The 16,129-nt window shown below is 71.1% G+C and overlaps 1 protein-coding gene across 1 annotated transcript; it reads right to left on the bottom strand.

The window, feature by feature from the left end:
- Positions 1 to 2: 2 nt before the first annotated feature.
- On the bottom strand, positions 3 to 15,880 carry KIF5A (kinesin family member 5A; the record flags this gene model as incomplete). The annotated part of the gene is given in 26 exon segments (XM_080570571.1): positions 3 to 98; positions 1,547 to 1,567; positions 1,879 to 1,983; positions 2,426 to 2,497; positions 2,580 to 2,640; positions 3,125 to 3,226; positions 3,788 to 3,897; positions 4,139 to 4,206; positions 4,457 to 4,574; positions 4,682 to 4,870; positions 5,548 to 5,694; positions 6,728 to 6,934; positions 7,300 to 7,368; positions 7,586 to 7,797; positions 7,912 to 8,060; positions 8,615 to 8,763; positions 8,906 to 9,010; positions 9,515 to 9,639; positions 10,459 to 10,546; positions 10,660 to 10,715; positions 11,307 to 11,355; positions 11,473 to 11,577; positions 11,679 to 11,752; positions 12,387 to 12,474; positions 15,061 to 15,080; positions 15,083 to 15,880. Coding segments are annotated over 26 exon segments (2,691 nt in total), but the record flags the coding sequence as incomplete, so codon positions are not given.
- Between the last annotated feature and the right edge of the window lie 249 nt (positions 15,881 to 16,129).

A 16,129-nucleotide genomic window follows, 5' to 3' on the forward strand; every position in this document is an offset into this window, starting at 1 on the left:
AGGGCGCCCTCCAGGGCCTGCACTCGCGCAGCCGTAGCCCGAAGGCGTTTCTCCAGCTTCGGAAGCTCGCAGCGCAGATCTGCATTGTCACGCACCAGCTGCGCCCCCCCGTCAGCACCCGCCGGGCGCCCCCCGGGACGGGCACCCACGGGGACGGGCAGCGGGGCACCCATGGGGATGGGCACCCATGGGGATGGGCACCGGGGCACCCACGGGGATGGGCACCCATGGGGACGGGCATCGGGGCACCCATGGGGATGGGCACCCATGGAAAAAGGCACCCATGGGGACAGGCATCGGGGCACCCACGGGGATGGGCACCCATGGAAAAAGGCACCCATGGGAATGGGCACTGGGGCACCCACGGGACGGGCACCCATGGAAAAAGGCACCCATGGGGATGGGCATCGGGGCACCCACAAGGATGGGCACCCATGGGAACGGGCACCCATGGAAAAAGGCACCCGCAGGGATGGGCATCGGGGCACCCATGGGAACAGGCACCCATGGGGACGGGCACCCACGGAGATGGGCATCGGGGCACCCATGGGAACAGGCAATAGGGCACCCATGGGAATGAGCACCCAAGGGAATGGGCATCAGGGCACCCATGGGAATGGGCACCCAAGGGAACGGGCACCCACAGAAAAAGGAACGGGCAATAGGGCACCCATGGGAATGGGCACCCAAGGGAACAGGCACCCACAGAAAAAGGAATGGACAATAGGGCACCCACAGGAATGGGCACCCATGGAAAAAGGCATCCATGGGAATGGGCACCCATGGGCATCAGGGCACCCATGGGAACAGGCACCCAAGGGAATGGGCACCAGGGCACCCACAGAAAGGGGCACCCACAGGATCCGGCACCCAAGGGCACCAGGGCACCCATGGAAACAGGGCACCTGCAGGGACAGGCACCCACAGGGACAGGGCACCCATGGGAGTGGGGCACCCACAGGTAGGGGGCACCCATGGGCAGTGGGCACCCATGGGAACAGGCACCCGTGGGTGTCCCCTGGGGCTCCCCTGGACAATGGAGACCCACAAGAAGGGGGCACCTGTGGAAAGGGGGGTGTCCATGGAAACTGGGTGCCCGTGGGAAGGGGGGGCACCCGTGGGAAGGGGGGGCCCACCAGCACCAAGGGGACTAGGGGTGCCAGGGCACCCATGGGTGCTGCGGGGCTGCAGCGGGTGGTGGCACCTGGGGGCAATGGGGCACCCACCAGCCTTGGGGGGGGGGGCAGCTCTCCAGATCCCCCCCAGCCATGCCGCGGGGGGGGCCCGGCCCCCCGGCAGTGCCTGTGGCCTCATGCAGCAGCGGGGGGGGGGGGGGGGGGCGTGAGTGCGAAGCTGAGCTGGGGGGGGCCAGAAGCATGGGGGGGGCAAGGGGGGGCAAGTGATGGTGGTGTGGGGGGGGGCACCAATGGAGCAGAGCCAAGCAAGAGGGTGAGGCGGGGGGGGTCCCAGGAAAATGATGGAGGCCGGGGCAGTGCCCCCCCCGCTGCCAAATTGGGGGGTGGTCGGGGCGGGGGGGGCGCCGTACCTTGGACACCCAGAGATCCAGCTAGGGAGGAGCAGCGAGAGGGGGCGGCAACAGAGCGGGCATCAGCGCGTGCCGGGGGGGGGGCAGAGCGTGGCCCCCCCCCGCCTCAGCTGTGTCACCGCACGGGAGGGGGGGGGGCTTGGGGGGGCGAGCTGGCGGGGGGGGGCAAAGCTGACCCCCATGGGAATGGAGCAGGGTGGGGGGGGGGGGGGCGGCGTACTGGGAGCACTGGGGCGTACTGGGGAAGCGAGCGGGGGGTGGGGGGGCGAGCAGCGTGGGGCGGGGGGGGGGGGGGTCGGGCTGCCCCCCCCCCCGGGCCCCCCCCCGCCCACCTGTTTGTGAACCTTTGTAAGCTGCTCCAGGTTGTTCTCAAGAAAGGAAATCTTCTGCTTCTGGGAGTGCAGCCCCCCGCTGTCCTCGGGCTCCAGCTCTGCGCTCTGCGGGCACGGCTCGGGGGGGGGGCACGGCTGGCCGCCCCCCCGCCGCCATCGACCCCCCCCCCCGGGTTCTGACCCGCCCCCCCCCCAAACCTCGGCCGTGACCTCCCCCATCCCGGACCAGACCCCAACCCCTCCCCACCGTTGCCTGGGCCGGGTCCTCCCCTCACCCTGGGAACCCCCCAACCCATTTTTGCCCCCCCCCCCCCAATTTTCCCCCCCTCCTGACCCCCCCGCCACTCTCCCAGCGCCCCCCACCCCCCCATCCCTCCCCACCTCCCCCCTGCGCCCCCATTTTCCCCCTGTTCCTGTCCCCCATCACCCCCCCGTTCCACCTGCCCCCTCCATTTACTGACCCCCCCCATTTTATGACCCACCCATTTTATGACCCCCCCCCATTTTATGACCCCCCCCCCCCGGATTTTCTGCCCCCCCCCCTCACTTTTTTGACTCGAGTCGTGACGTCTTGAACAAAAAGCTTGCGCAGGTTGTGGAGGGTCTGGAGTTCACGGGCCTGGGGGGGGGGTGGGGGGTTGAGGGGGTGCGTGGTGGTCCCTGACCCCCCCCCGGCCCCCCCCCGGCCCCCCCCCACCTACCACGGTCTCCTCCAGCCCCTTGAGGTCCTGCTTGGACTGCTCGTGGCGCTCGTAGAGAAATCTGGGGGGGGGGGGGGGGGAAGGGAGGAGGGGTCACCGAGGATGCTGGGGGGGGTGTTCCTGGGGGGGGGGGCACGAGGATGCTGAGGGGGGGGCTGGGAGCTTCTGGTGGGGGGGGCTCCATGGATGTCCTGGGGGCTGTCGGGGGTCTGAGATGGGGGGGAGCAGCACCCCAGGGCTCTTGGTGCAGGGTCCTGGGGGGGGGCAGGGGTGGGGGGTGGGGGGGCTAGGGCTCAGGGGGCATTGGGGGGGCTGGGGTGATGGGGGGGGGTCCCAGGTGTGTGGGGGGGTCCCAGGTTGGGGGGGGGGGGCTGCTGATGTCAGGGCTCCCGGCAGTGACGGGGGGCCCAGGGGATGTCGGGGGTCCCCCAGGACTCCCGGGGTGGGAGGGGTCTGGGGCTCTGGGGGGGTCCCGGGGGGTGCGGGGGGGTTCTGGGGGGGGGAGGGTGTCTGGGGGGGGGGGTTCTCCGGGGGGGGAGTCTCACGTCAGCTCCTGCAGCCGGGCGGCCTTGGCCCGCTCCTCGCCCCGCAGCGCCTCGTGCTCCGCGCGCAGCTTCTCCAGCTCCAGCTCCAGCTTCTGGTTGAGGCTGGGGGGGGGGGGGGGGAGAGGTGGTTTGGGGATGGGGGGGGCACGGGGGGGGGGGGCAGAGCAGCCCCTGTCCTGCCCCGGCCACGGAGAGGTCTGGGAAAGGGGTGGGGAGGGCGATGGGGGTGGGTTTGGTGCGGGGCTTCTGGGGACAGGGATGGGGACGAGGAAGGGGACAGGAGGGGACAGGGACGGGAAGGGGAAGGGGACGAGGAAGGGGACAAGGAAGGGGCTGGGCAAAGAAGGGGACGGGGACAAGGAGGGGGAGAGGGACAGGAGGGGAATGGGGACGAGGACAAGGAGGGGACGGGGACAGGAGGGGCTGGGGCAAAGAAGGGGACGGGGACGAGGAGGGGGACAGGGACGAGGAAGGGGACGGGGACAAGGAAGGGGCTGGGGACACGCTGGAGACCAGACTGGGGACAGGAGGGGGACGGGGCTGGGGACCGGACAGGGATCGGGGTGGGGCTGGGGACAGGGACACGGCCGGGATGGGGCTGGGGACAGGGCCAGGCGCTGGGGCAGGAGGGGAGCGGGGTTGGGGCCGGGGCCGGCCGCTCACTCGCGCAGCTCGTCGATGGTTTTCTGCTTCTCGTTGATCTCGTCCCGCAGCCGCGCCAGCTGCTTGTGCTGCGCCTCGCGGTGGCTCTCCAGCTGCAGCTCCAGAGCCTTCTGCACCGGGGGTCAGCGCGGGGGCTGCCCCCCCCCCACAAAGACCCCCAGCACCCCCCCGAGACCCCCAGCACCCCATGGGGACCCCCAGCAGCACGCAGGACCCTCCATCACCCCCCAGCCCCCCAGCACCTCCAGCCCCCCAGGGATCCCCATCGCCTCCGGGACACCCCGCGCCACCCAAGGACCCCCCGCCAGCCCCCCCGGGAACCCCCAAGGTGCCCCCCCCAGCCCCTCGCACCTTGACCTCGTCGGTGTCCTGGGACTCATCCTGCTCCCGGTCCTTCCTGGCCGCCTCGTGTGCCGTCTCTGGGGGCAGAGCTCACATTGGGACCAGCCGGGACCCCCGCAGCCCCTGACCCCCACTCCATACCCCCCCCCGCCCAGTCTCCCCACCAGCCCCCAGATCGTGGTGCCCCCCCCAGATCCTGGAGCCCTGCCGGTTCCCCAACCCCCCTGAGCACTGCTGCGCCCCCCGAAGCTCCCCAGGTCCCTGCTGTGCCTCCCAAGCCCCCCCCCCACCCCCAAATTCCCGCAGCCCCCCCCCATGTGCCCCCACCCTGGGCCTGCAGCCGGGCCAGCTCCTCGCTCAGGGTGTCGTAGGACTCCTCCAGGTGCCGCTTCTTCAGCTCCACGTTCTGCATGTACTCGGTGAGCGAGCGGATCTTTGCCTCATGCTGCGGGACCGACCTCAGCCGGGGCCACCGGGGAGCCCAGGGGGGCCACCAACCGGGGCCACCCCCCCCGCCCTGTCCCGTCCCCGCCACCCCCTGTCCCCCCCCACCTGGGAGATGAGGAGCTGGCAGGAGGAGAGCTCGCGCCCCGTCACCTCCATCTTGCGGTGGCACTCCACCTGCAGGTTCTCCAGCTGCCGGCACCGCTTCACCACCGACTTCACCTCTGACTTGATCTTGCTGATGTAGAGCCGGGCCACGGTGAACTCCTCCTCGATGGCCCCGCTCACCTCCACCGGCTGGCACGGCACGGCACGGGTCAGCACGGCACGGGTACGGTGTGCACGGGGGTACAGCACGGCATGAGCACAGCCCAGGCACGGCATGAGTACGGCACACGCAGCGGTGTGGCACAGCATGGGCATGGCACAGCACAGCACGAGTACGGCAGGGCATGAGCATGGAACGGGTACAGCATGGGCACGGCACAGGCACGGCACACACACGGGTATGGCACAGCACGGGCATAGCGTGGCACGGGTACACTTGGCACGGCACAGGCAGCGTGTGGCATGGCACAGGCACGGCATGCGTGAGGCTGCTGCATGGCACAGCACTGCACGGCATGGCACAGCACGGCACGGCACGGCACAGCATGGCATGGCACGGCACAGCACAGCATGGTATGGCATGGCGTGGCACAGCTCGGTATGGCATGTCATGGCACAGCACAGTACGACACGGTACAGCGTGGCACAGCACAGCACAGCACGGCACGGCATGGCATGGCGTGACATGGCATGGCACGGCACAGCACAGTAGGGCATGGCATGGCACGGCATGGCACGGCACTGCACATTATGGCATGGCACAGCATGGCACAGCTCGGTACAGCCTGGCACGGCATGGCACAGCACAGCACAGCTCTGTGCAGCATGGAACGGCACGGCACGGCCCGGCCAGGCCCGGCCCTCACCAGCTTGATCTCGCCGTTGCCCACGATGACGCTGAACTCGCTCAGGTCCTTCATGAGCCCGTTGAGCACCTCGGCCGCCCGCTTGCGCTGCTGCCCGCCCAGCTCCCGCACCCGCTGCAGCTCCGTCTCCAGCGACAGCGTCGTCGCCTGCGGGCACTGCTCAGCACCGCGCCCCCCCCACCCCACGCTCCCAGCCCCCCTGTCGGGGGTTCAGGGTAACCCCATGGGCTGGGCTGCTGTTTTGGGGGGTGGGGGGGTTGGTCCTGGAGCCGGGCATCCCAGTTTGGGAGATCTGGGCCAGCTCTGGGTGCTGCTGGCTTAGGGGTGAAGGTCCCAGTTTGGGTCTGGGGGTCCCAGTTTGGAAGGGTGTTGGTTCTGGGGGTCCCAGCTGGGGTGTTGGTGGGGGTCCCGGGTCCCATTTGAGGGCCAGCCACGGTTCCCAGTGGGCTGCTGGTGGGTCCCATTGAGGTCCCAGTGAGGCACTGAGGGGTCCCAGTGGAGATCCCAGTTGAGGAGCCAGTTTGGGGGGCCCAGAAGGGGTGCCATGACTATTGGGATTCCCAGTAGGGTCCCAGTTGTGTCCCCAGTTGAGGAGCCAGTCGGGCACCCATCGGATATCCCAGTAAGGTTCCTGTTTGGGTGCCCACCAGGGTTTCCCAGTGGGGTTCTCAGTTTGGGGAGTTGCTTCGGGGACTCTACTGGGGTTCCAGCTGGGGAAACTGGGAGAGTCCCAGTGGGGTTCCCAGTCTGAGGATCCAGTTTGGGGATCCCAGTGGGGGGTCCCAGTGGGGATTCTGACTGGGGTGGCAACTGGGGTTCCTGGTGGGGTCCCAGTTGAGGAGCCAGTTTAGGGGGCCTAATGGGGTTCCAGTTCCTAACAGGGTCCCAGTGGGGACCAGTGGGGTCCCAGTAAGGTTCCTGTTTGGGTGCCCATCAGCGTTCCCGGTAGGGTCCCAGTGGGGTCCCAGTAAGGTTCCTGTTTTGGTGCCCATCAGCGTTCCCGGTAGGGTCCCAGTGGGGTCCCAGTAAGGTTCCTGTTCGGGTGCCCATCAGCATTCCCAGTAGGGTCCCAGTGGGATTCCCAATTGAGGACCCATTGCAGGGTGCCAGCAGGGCTCCCATTCGGGTGCCCACCGGCCTTCCCAGTGGGGTCCCTTGGCGGGGGGGGTTAGGTGCTCACCTCGGTGCGGGCCAGCTCGTCGGCCAGCCGGCGGTTGTGGCGCCCGGTGTCCTCGGCCTCCTGCGCCTTGCGGTCGTAGCTGCGCGCCAGCTCCTCCAGCGCCGCCAGCACCTCGGCCACCTCGGCCCGCGCCGCCCCGTGCTCGGCCCGCAGCGCCGCCAGCTCCCGCCGCGCCGCCTCCCCGCCGCCCCGCGCCGCCGCCAGCACCTGGGGGTTTGGGGAAGGGGGGGGGGGGGCAGGCTTGGGGGGGGCTCCAGGGGAGATCCCAGGGGTCAGGGTGCAGATCGTGGAAGGGTCAGGGTGGGGGGCGCAGGGGGGTCCCAGGGGTGTCCCAGAAGGGTCTCAGTGGTCAGGGTGGGGGTCCCAAAGCAGCCAGGGTGGGGGTCCCAAGGGAATCCCAGGGGGGTCTCAGTGGTCAGGGTGGGGGTCCCAAGGGGGTCCCAGGGTGTCTTGGGTGACAGCCCGGGGGGGCGCGGAGGGCTCGCTCTGGGGTCCCAGCAGGTTTGGGACCCACCGGATGGAGAGGGGGGACTTGGGGCTTGGGGGGGGGACACACACAAGGGGCTCCTCACCTCCTCCTGGTCCAGCATCTGCTGCTTGAGCTTCTCCATGAGCTGGCTCTGCTGGTTGATCTCATCATCCTGGGGGGGGGGGACAGGGCGGGGGGGTCAGTCAGAGGGACTGGGGGGGGGGGTGCTGGGGGGTGCCAGGACACCCCAGGGCATCCTGAGGTGCTGAGTGCCCTGGGGGGGGGGGGGGGACTGGGAGATCCTGTAGGGTCCTGACAGGTCCAGAGGGGTTTGGGGGAGTTCTGGGGGTCCCCAGGGGCTGGGGGGGGGGCTGGGGGGGGTTCCCCACCTTGTCATCCAGCTGCTTGTAGAGCTTGCGGATCTCCTCCTCGTACTTGTGGCGCTCCTCCTCGGAGATGTGGATGACGATGGAGGAGCTGTTGTCGTTGCGGGGGGGCTCGCTGGGGACACCCCCCCGCCCTAACCCCTCGCCCCCCCCGGTCTCCGTCTCCGTCTCCGCCTCGGCCCCGCTCAGCTGCTCCGTCTCGGGCACGGCCTCCCCTGGGGGGCGGGTGAGGGGGGGGCACGGCCTCAGTTTCCCCACCCAGTGCTCAGACGGGGTGGGGGGGACAGGGACGTTCCCCCCCCCCCCGGTGCCGGGGGGGTCCCGCTCACCGCTCCGCCAGCGGCTCAGCTCGGCCTCGAGGCGGGCGATGGTCTCCTTCAGCGCCTTGTTCTTCTCCTTCTCCTTCTCGTACTTCTTCTTCCACTGCTCCGCCGTCAGCTCCAGGTTCACCGACGCCGTGTTCTTGATGGTCTTGGCCCTGCGCCGGGGGGGGGGTGGGATAAACCCTCAGCCGTGACCCCCCCCGTCCTCACCCGTGACCCCCCTGCGCCTCCCTTCCCAGGCAGCATCACCAAGGACCCCATCACGGTGACCCCCCCCCAGGTCAGCACCCACCTTCTCCCAGTGCCCCCCCCCAGCCAGTGCAGGACCCCATAACGCAGCCCCCCCACCATGGGAAGCAGGGGGGGGGTGCAGCAGGGGGTGGGGGGGGCTGCATTTTGGGGTGTCACGGCGCACGGGGTGCCGGAGAGGTGCGGCGGGTGCCATGGGTGCAGGGGTGCAGGGGGTGCAGGAGGGGTGCAATGGGTGCAGGGGGTGGGGGGGCTGTGGGTGCAGGGGGGGCTGTGGGGGTGCAATGGGTGCGGGGGGGGCAACGGGTGCAGGGGGGGCCGTGGGCTGAATTTGGGGTGCAGACGGGGCGCAGCGAGTGAGCGGGGTGCTCTTGGAAAGGGCGTTTTAGGGTGCAATGGGGTGCGGGGGGGGTGGGGGGGGTGCTGCAGGGGGGGTCCCGGTGCCCCCCCCCCCCCGTACCGCTGCCCGAACATGAGGGTGGATTTGGTCTCGGCGTCGTTGTAGCTGGAGGGGGAGCAGCAGATGAACATGGTGGTGCGGCAGTTCCCCCCCAGCGAGTCCTGCAGGATCCGCGTCATCTTGCTGTCCCGGTAGGGCACGTAGGCTTTCTGCGGGGGCACGGAGCCTCAGGGGGGAGGCCCCCAACAGCCCCCCCCCCCGAACACACACCTCCGGCCTGGGGAGATGCAGGGGGCTGGGACCCCCATGGAGCCGTGGTGGTGGTGGGGGGGGGGGTCTCGGGGGTCTCACCGTGCCCTCGGCCAGCGCCGAGATGACGTTGCCCAGCGCCGAGAGCGACTTGTTGATGTTCTTGGCCTCATCCAGCACGGCCCCCTCGGCCCCCGTCTTGCTGACCTGGGGGGGGCGGGCGACTCAGAGGGACCCCCACGGGACATCCCCACACCCCCAAGGCCCCCCAGTGCCCCCAAACCCAGCGATACCCCCAGAGACCCTCCCGCAAGACCCCCCCAAGACCCCCAGCGCCCCCAAACCCAAGGATACCCCCAGCCCCCAGACCCCCAGAGACCCCCCCCCAAGGCCCCCCAGCGCCCCCAAACTCAGCAATACCCCTAGAGACCTGCCCAGAGACCCCCCCAAGACCCCCAGTGTCCCCAAACCCAGGGATACCCCCAGCCCCCCAGAGACCCCCCCAAGGCCCCCCAGCGCCCCCAAACCCAGAGTAACCCCCAGAGACCCCCCCCAAGACCCCCAGCGCCCTCAAACCCAGCGATACCCCCAGAGACCCCCCCCCCAAAACCCCCAGCACCCCCAAACCCCGCGATACCCCTGGACCCGGAGACTACCCCCCCAGCCGGCACAGACCCCGCCCCCCCCGGCCCCCCCCCGCCCCCCCCCGACCTTCTCGCTCCCGGCCAGGTCGACCAGGTAGAGCTTCCCGCTGAGCTTCTGCTCCGTCTCCACGTTCTCCTGCTTGATGTTGATGAGGAAGATGCTGTGGCTGCGCGAGCTGTGCTCGTTCATGTCTGCGGGCACACCACACGGCTGCACCCCCGCGCCTCCAGCCCGCAACGCCCCCCAGGACCCCCCCCCGACACTCCCCCAACACCCCAGGGGTCCCACAGTGCCCCAAGGACCCCCCCCCAAACAACCCAGGGGTCCCACAGTGCCCCAAGGACCCCCCCACAAACAACCCAGGGGTCCCACAGTGCCCCAAGGACCCCCCCCAAACAACCCAGGGGTCCCACAGTGCCCCAAGGAACCCCCCCCCGACACCCCCCTGACACCCCAGGGGTCCCACAGTGCCCCAAGGACCCCTGCGGCACCCCAGGGACCCTACAGCACCCCCAGGGAGCTCCACAATGCCCCAGGGACCCCCCCCAGGGACCCCCCCAGGGACCCCCAGGGACCCTACAGTGCCCCAGGGACCCCACAACATCCCAGAGCCCCTTACAGCACCCCAATAACTCCTGTGGCACCCCAGGGACCCCCAGGGATCCTACAGTGCCCCAATACCTCCCGTGGCACCCTGGGGACCCCCAGGGACCCCCACAGCACCCCAGAGACCCCCCAGGGACCCCACAACGCCCCAGAGACCCCAGAACGACCCCAATAACTCCTACGGCACCCCAGGGACCCCCAGGGCACCCTACAGCCCCCCACAGCCCCCACAACAACCCCAATAACTCCCGTGGCACCCCAGGGACCCCACAGCCCCCCTGAGACCCCCCGCAGTGCCCCAGGGTGGCACACCAAGGACCCCGGGGACCCCCCGAGGCCCCCCCCATCTCCCCCCCCGTGTGTCCCCCCCCCCCCCCCCCCCCGTGCCCCCCGGGGGCGCTCACTGGTGACGGCCACGTGCCGGTTGGACTTCCCCTCGTCGATCACGTCGAGGATCTCCTCGGGGCTGGACACGAAGCGCTCCGTGCACCCCTGGGGGGCCGGGGGGGGGGCAAAGGGGGGGGGGGCAAAGGGGGGGGGGGCTCAGCTCGGCCTCCAGCCCCTGCCACCCCCCCCCCCCCAGCGGGGTTGTCCCCCCCCCTCACCTTGACGTAGGGCACCCGGTTCTTGTCCTCGTGCACCGACAGGTTGGTCTTGGTCACTGGGGGGGGGGGGACACAGGGGGGGCACGGCCCCAGTGCGTGACTGGGAGCCCCCAGTGCTGCCCAGTGCTGCCCGGTGCTGCCCGGTGCTGCCCGGTGCTGCCCGGTACCCACGCACTGCCTCCCAGTCAATCCCAAACGGCCCTTGGTACTCGCCCAGTATTTGCCCGACGGCCACTGGTGCCTCCCAGTACCCTCCCAGTACCCTCCCAGTGCCCCCACTGTCCCCCAGTGCTTCCCAGTACCCTCCCAGTACACTCCCAGTACTCTCCCAGTGCCCCCGCTGTCCCCCAGTGCTTCCCAGTACCCTCCCAGTACCCTCCCAGTACCCCCACTGTCCCCCAGTGCTTCCCAGTACCCTCCCCGTACACTCCCAGTACTCTCCCAGTGCCCCCGCTGTCCCCCAGTGCTTCCCATTACCCTCCCAGTGTCCTTCCATGCCCTGCAATGCCTTTCCAGTATGCTCCCAGTACCCTCCCAGTGACCCCACTGTCCCCCAGTGCCATCCCAATGTCCTTCCATGCCCTCCAACGCCTTCCCAGTACACTCCCAGTGCCTCCCAGTACCCTCCCAGTACCCCCTCCGCTCACTGTCCAGCAGGTCCCGGATCTTGTCCAGATAAATTTCAAAGTAGGAAACCTGGTGGGAGGGAATCGGGGCGCCGTTGGGGCGGGGTGGGGGGGTTGTACCTAGGCCCTGCCCCCCCCCCCCAAGTCCTCCCAGTGCTCCCAGTTCCCCCCCCCCCCCCCAGCCCACCTTGATGTGGAACTCGAGGTTCTCGTCCATGGCGTAGATGTGGTTGAAGATGTCCTGGGCGATGCGGGGGATGATGCCCATCTGCTGGGGGTCGTGCAGCTTGCCCTGGGGGGGGGGGGGAATTCAAATTGGGGGGGGCTCTGAGCTATGGGGAGGGGGTGGGGGCACCCCCCCCCCACCGGACCCCCCCCCCCCGACCCCCTCACCTCCATGGTGTGGGTTTTGCCCGACGACGTCTGCCCGTAGGCGAAGATGGTGCCGTTGTACCCGGCCAGCACATCTGGGGGGGGGTGTGTGTGTGGCGTCAGCGTGCGGCCCCCCCCCCCCGGGGACCCCCCCACTCTGAGGGACCCCCCCCAAGACACCCCCAAACCCACCTGAGACGCCAAAGGGACCCTGACCCCCCCCCCAGAGGCACCTCTCCGAGCTCCCCGCACCCCCTGGAGATTGCAGAGCCTGCCCCCAGCTCCTGCAGACCCCCCCCCCCAAATCGCACAGAGCCCCCCCAGTCCCATAGAGCCCCCCCAAATCCCACAGAGCCCCCCCAAATTCTACAGAGCTCCCCCAAGTCTGCAGACCCCCCCAAATCCCATAGACCCCCCCAGTCCTACAGAGCCCCCCAAATCCCACATAGCCCCCCATATTCTACAGAGACCCCCCCATAAGTCCTGCAGACCCCCCCCAAATCCCACAGACCCCCCCCAAACCCCACAGAGCCCCCCCAAATTCCAGAGCCCCCCCCCCCAAACCCCCAGACCCCCCCCCCGACCTGCTGAACACCCCCTGCCGGCGCCCCCCCACCCCCTCACCCCCCCCTCCTTCCACCTCCCAGCACCCTCCCACCTTCCCCCGGCCCTCGGGGGGGGGGGGGTCCCAAGGCTGTCCCCCCACCCCCCCGTGCCCCCCCCGCTCACCCTTGACGATCTGCATGGCGCAGGCATGGTACACCTGCTCCTGCGTCGTGTTGGGGGGGAAGACGCGGTCGAAGACGTAGGGTTTGCCCTGGGGGGGGGGGACATGGGGGGGGGACATAAGGGGGGGACATAAGGGGGGGGCTGTGTCCGGCAGAGACCCCCCCCCCAAGGTGCTGGGGGGCACAGCGCCAGGCTCAAAGCTCGCTGGGGGGCACCGGTATGTTCCAGTGGGTCCCAGTAAAGGGTGGGGGGCGTGGCGGGGGGGGGCGAGTGCTGGGCTCCCCTGTCCCCCCCCATATTTTCCCTGCCCCCCCATATTTTCCCTGCCCCCCCAGACTTCCCCAGCCCCCAGCCCCCCCCATGTCCCCATATGCCCCCGCCCCCCTCTACCCTTCCCAGTACTCCTGACCCCCCCACAACCCCCTCCCCTACACAACCCCCCCAGAGCCCCCCATACACCTGCCTAGACCCCCCCGATCCCCCCATACCTCCCCATAGGACCCCCCCAGACCCCCTTATACACCCCCAGACCCCCCCATACACCCCCATAGGACCCCCCTAGACCCCCCCAGGCCCCCCCATACACCCCCATAGGACCCCCCCAGACCCCCCCAGGCCCCCCCATACACCCCCTACACGCCCAGGCCCCCCCATACACCCCCATAGGACCCCCCCAGACCCCCCCAGGCCCCCCCATACACCCCCTACACGCCCAGGCCCCCCCATACACCCCCATAGGACCCCCCTAGACCCCCCCAGGCCCCCCCATACACCCCCATAGGACCCCCCCAGACCCCCCCAGGCCCCCCCATACACCCCCTACACGCCCAGGCCCCCCCATACACCCCCATAGGACCCCCCCAGACCCCCCCAGGCCCCCCCATACACCCCCTACACGCCCAGGCCCCCCCATACACCCCCATAGGACCCCCCCAGACCCCCTCATACACCTGCAGACCCCCCCATACACCCCCATAGGACCCCCCCAGACCCCCCCAGACCCCCCCATACACCCCCATAGGACCCCCCCAGGCCCCCCCATACACCCCCTACACGCCCAGGCCCCCCCATACACCTCCCAGACCCCCCCATACTCCCCCATAGCCCCCCCCCGCCCCCCCGCCCATTCCCCGCCCCGCCCCGCCCCCCCCGGGCGCTGTCCAGGCCCCGGTGCTGAACCTCCCCCCCCGCCCCCCGCCCCCCGCCGCAGCCCCCGCGCTGCGGGACAGAGGGGACACGGCCACAGCGGGGGGGGGCCGCGACCCCCCCTCAGCCCCCCCCGCCCCCCCATAGCCCCCCCCCCCCCGCCCAAGCACCGCCTGCATCACCCCGCATTGCGCCGCCCCCACCCAGCCGCGCAGCAGCACCGCCCCCCCCCGGCCCCCCCCCCGGCCTCTCCCCGGCCCACCCCCCGCTGCCCTCCCCCCCAGGGACCCCCCCCCACCTCCCCCTTTTCAGGGCCGGGGGGGCCAGGCCGGCTGGGGCCGCGGAGAACCCCCCCCTCCTGGATACCCCCCTCCTGCAGGAGCCCCCCCACCCTGCGGGGGGGTCATTACGGGGGGGGGGGGGGGTTGGCAGCCATCCCTGAGCCCCCCCCCCCCAATGGTTTTTCAGCGGGGGGGGCCGGCGGCACCTAACAAAGGGTTGGGCCGGGCCACAGCCGGGGGGGGCTGCGGGGGGGGGGGGGGGGAGATCTGCGGCAAACCCCCCCCGCCCCCCCCCTCCCCCCGGAGACCCTCACGGGGCCTGATCGTGCGGGGGGGGGGGGGGACGCGTTGTAAACAACCCCCCCCCCCCCGGCACTGGGGGCAATGGGGAGCGCCCGGTGACCTTTGCAAAGGCATTTTGGGGGGGGGGGGGGGATAATGGGGGGGCGGCGAGCGGGGGGGGGGAACGCCCCGGGGGGGGGCTGGGCACATTTGGGCACCAGCTCTGCGGCCACACCCAGGCCGATTTTCCGCCCCCCCCCCCCGGCCATTCCCCTCCCCCCCTGCAGGCTCTATCCCCCCACCTATTCCCCCCCCCCATCTGACCCCCCCCCCCATCCCACCCCCCCAAGCTGCCACTGCCCCCCTCTATCCCTGACCATCCCCCCCCCAGCTCTCTGTCCCCCCCCCCAACCTGCCGCATCACCCCGGGCCCCCCCCAACCAAAGGCTAGGGGTGCCCCCCCCGACCCCCCCGGCCCCCTCCGCCCCCCCCCCCCCACGCACTCACAACCCCCCCCCCACGCTCTCTGTCCCCCCCCAGCCATTCCCCCAACCTGCCGCATCACCCCGGGCCCCCCCTCAACCAAGTCTGGGGGTGCCCCCCCCCGACCCTCCCCGGCCCCCCCGCCCCGAACTTGCCCCCCCCGGCCCCCAGGCCCCCCCCCCCCCCGCAATTACAACCCTCCCCAAGCTCTCTGTCCCCCCTGTCCCCCCCCAGCCATTCCCCAGCCTACCGCATCACCCCCAGGCCCCCCCCAAACCAAGCCTGGGGGTGCCCCCCCGGCCCCCCCCCGACCCCCCCTTGCACTCACCCCCCCCCCCCCGCTGTCTGCCCCCCCCCACTCTCTGTCCCCCCCCCCAGCTATTCCCCCAACCTGCCGCATCACCCCCGGGCCCCCCCCCCAACCCAAGCCTGGGGGAGCCCCCCCCGCCCCCCCCGCCCCCCCCGGCCCCCCCCGCACTCACCCCCACCACCACGCTGTCGTCGCCTGGAAGACGGGCAGGAACTTGTCCCCCCGCAGGATCTCCGCCTGGTTCAGGGGCCGGAACCGGCACAGGACCTTGATGCTGCACTCGGTGCTGGGCTCCGCCATGCCGGGGGGGGGCACTCGGCCCACGGCGGGGGGGGGGGGACGCGCGGGGAGAGGGAGACCCAAGGGTGCTGCCGAGAGGGGAGGGTGGCCCCCGAGGGTGCTGGGTGGCGCCCGAGGGTGCTGAGCGGTACCCAGGGGGGCTGCCTACAGGCTAGGGGTGCTGGGGGCGCCCGGGGGTGCAGGATGAAGCCCAAGGGTGCTGGCTGGCGCCCGAGGGTGCTGAGCGGCGCTCAGGGCTGCAGGATGAAGCCCAAGGGTGCTGGGTGGCGCCCGGGGGTGCTGCCTGCAGGCTAGGGGTGCAGGATGGTGCCCAGGAGTGCTGGGTGCCGCCCAGGGTGCTGGGCGCTGGGTGGCGCCTAGGGGTGCAGGATGGCGCCCAAGGGTGCTGGGTGGCGTTCAGGGTGCTGGGTGGCGCCCAGGGCTGCGGGATGGCACCCAGAGATCCAGGTGGTACCCGGGATGCCGAAGGTGCCCGGATGCAGGATGGAGCCCGGGGGATGCTGAAGGTGCCCGGGGGTGCAGATGGAGCCCGGGGGTGCTGAGCGGTGCCCGGGGGTGCAGGATGGAGCCCGGGGGTGCTGGGTGCTGGGCGCCGCCCAGGGGTGCAGGATGGAGCCCGGGATGCTCCGCAGCGCTCCCGTCACCGCGGCGCCGTCGCCACTGCAGCCCCGGTACCGGAGATGCGGGGGGGGTGTCTGGGGGGGGGGGGGGGATGCTGAGGCCGCCCCCCCCCCCCCGCACGCACACGCCCCCCCCCGTTAAGGAGGAGCCGCCCGCGGCCCTTAAGGTGGACGGAGCTGGGGGGGGGGGGGGGGCAAGCTGCCCTCCCCCTCCCGCTGTGTTCCGCCCCCCCCCCGGGCACTGTTCCCCCCCCCAAAATGCTGATTCACTGGCGGGGGGGGGAGGGGGGAGGGGGGGAGACGTCGGGGTCCTCCCCCCTT

The sequence above is a fragment of the Anser brachyrhynchus genome, assembly GCF_964034855.1.
Source record: "Anser brachyrhynchus genome assembly, chromosome: 29".
In the NCBI taxonomy this organism is placed as follows: Eukaryota; Metazoa; Chordata; class Aves; order Anseriformes; family Anatidae; genus Anser; species Anser brachyrhynchus.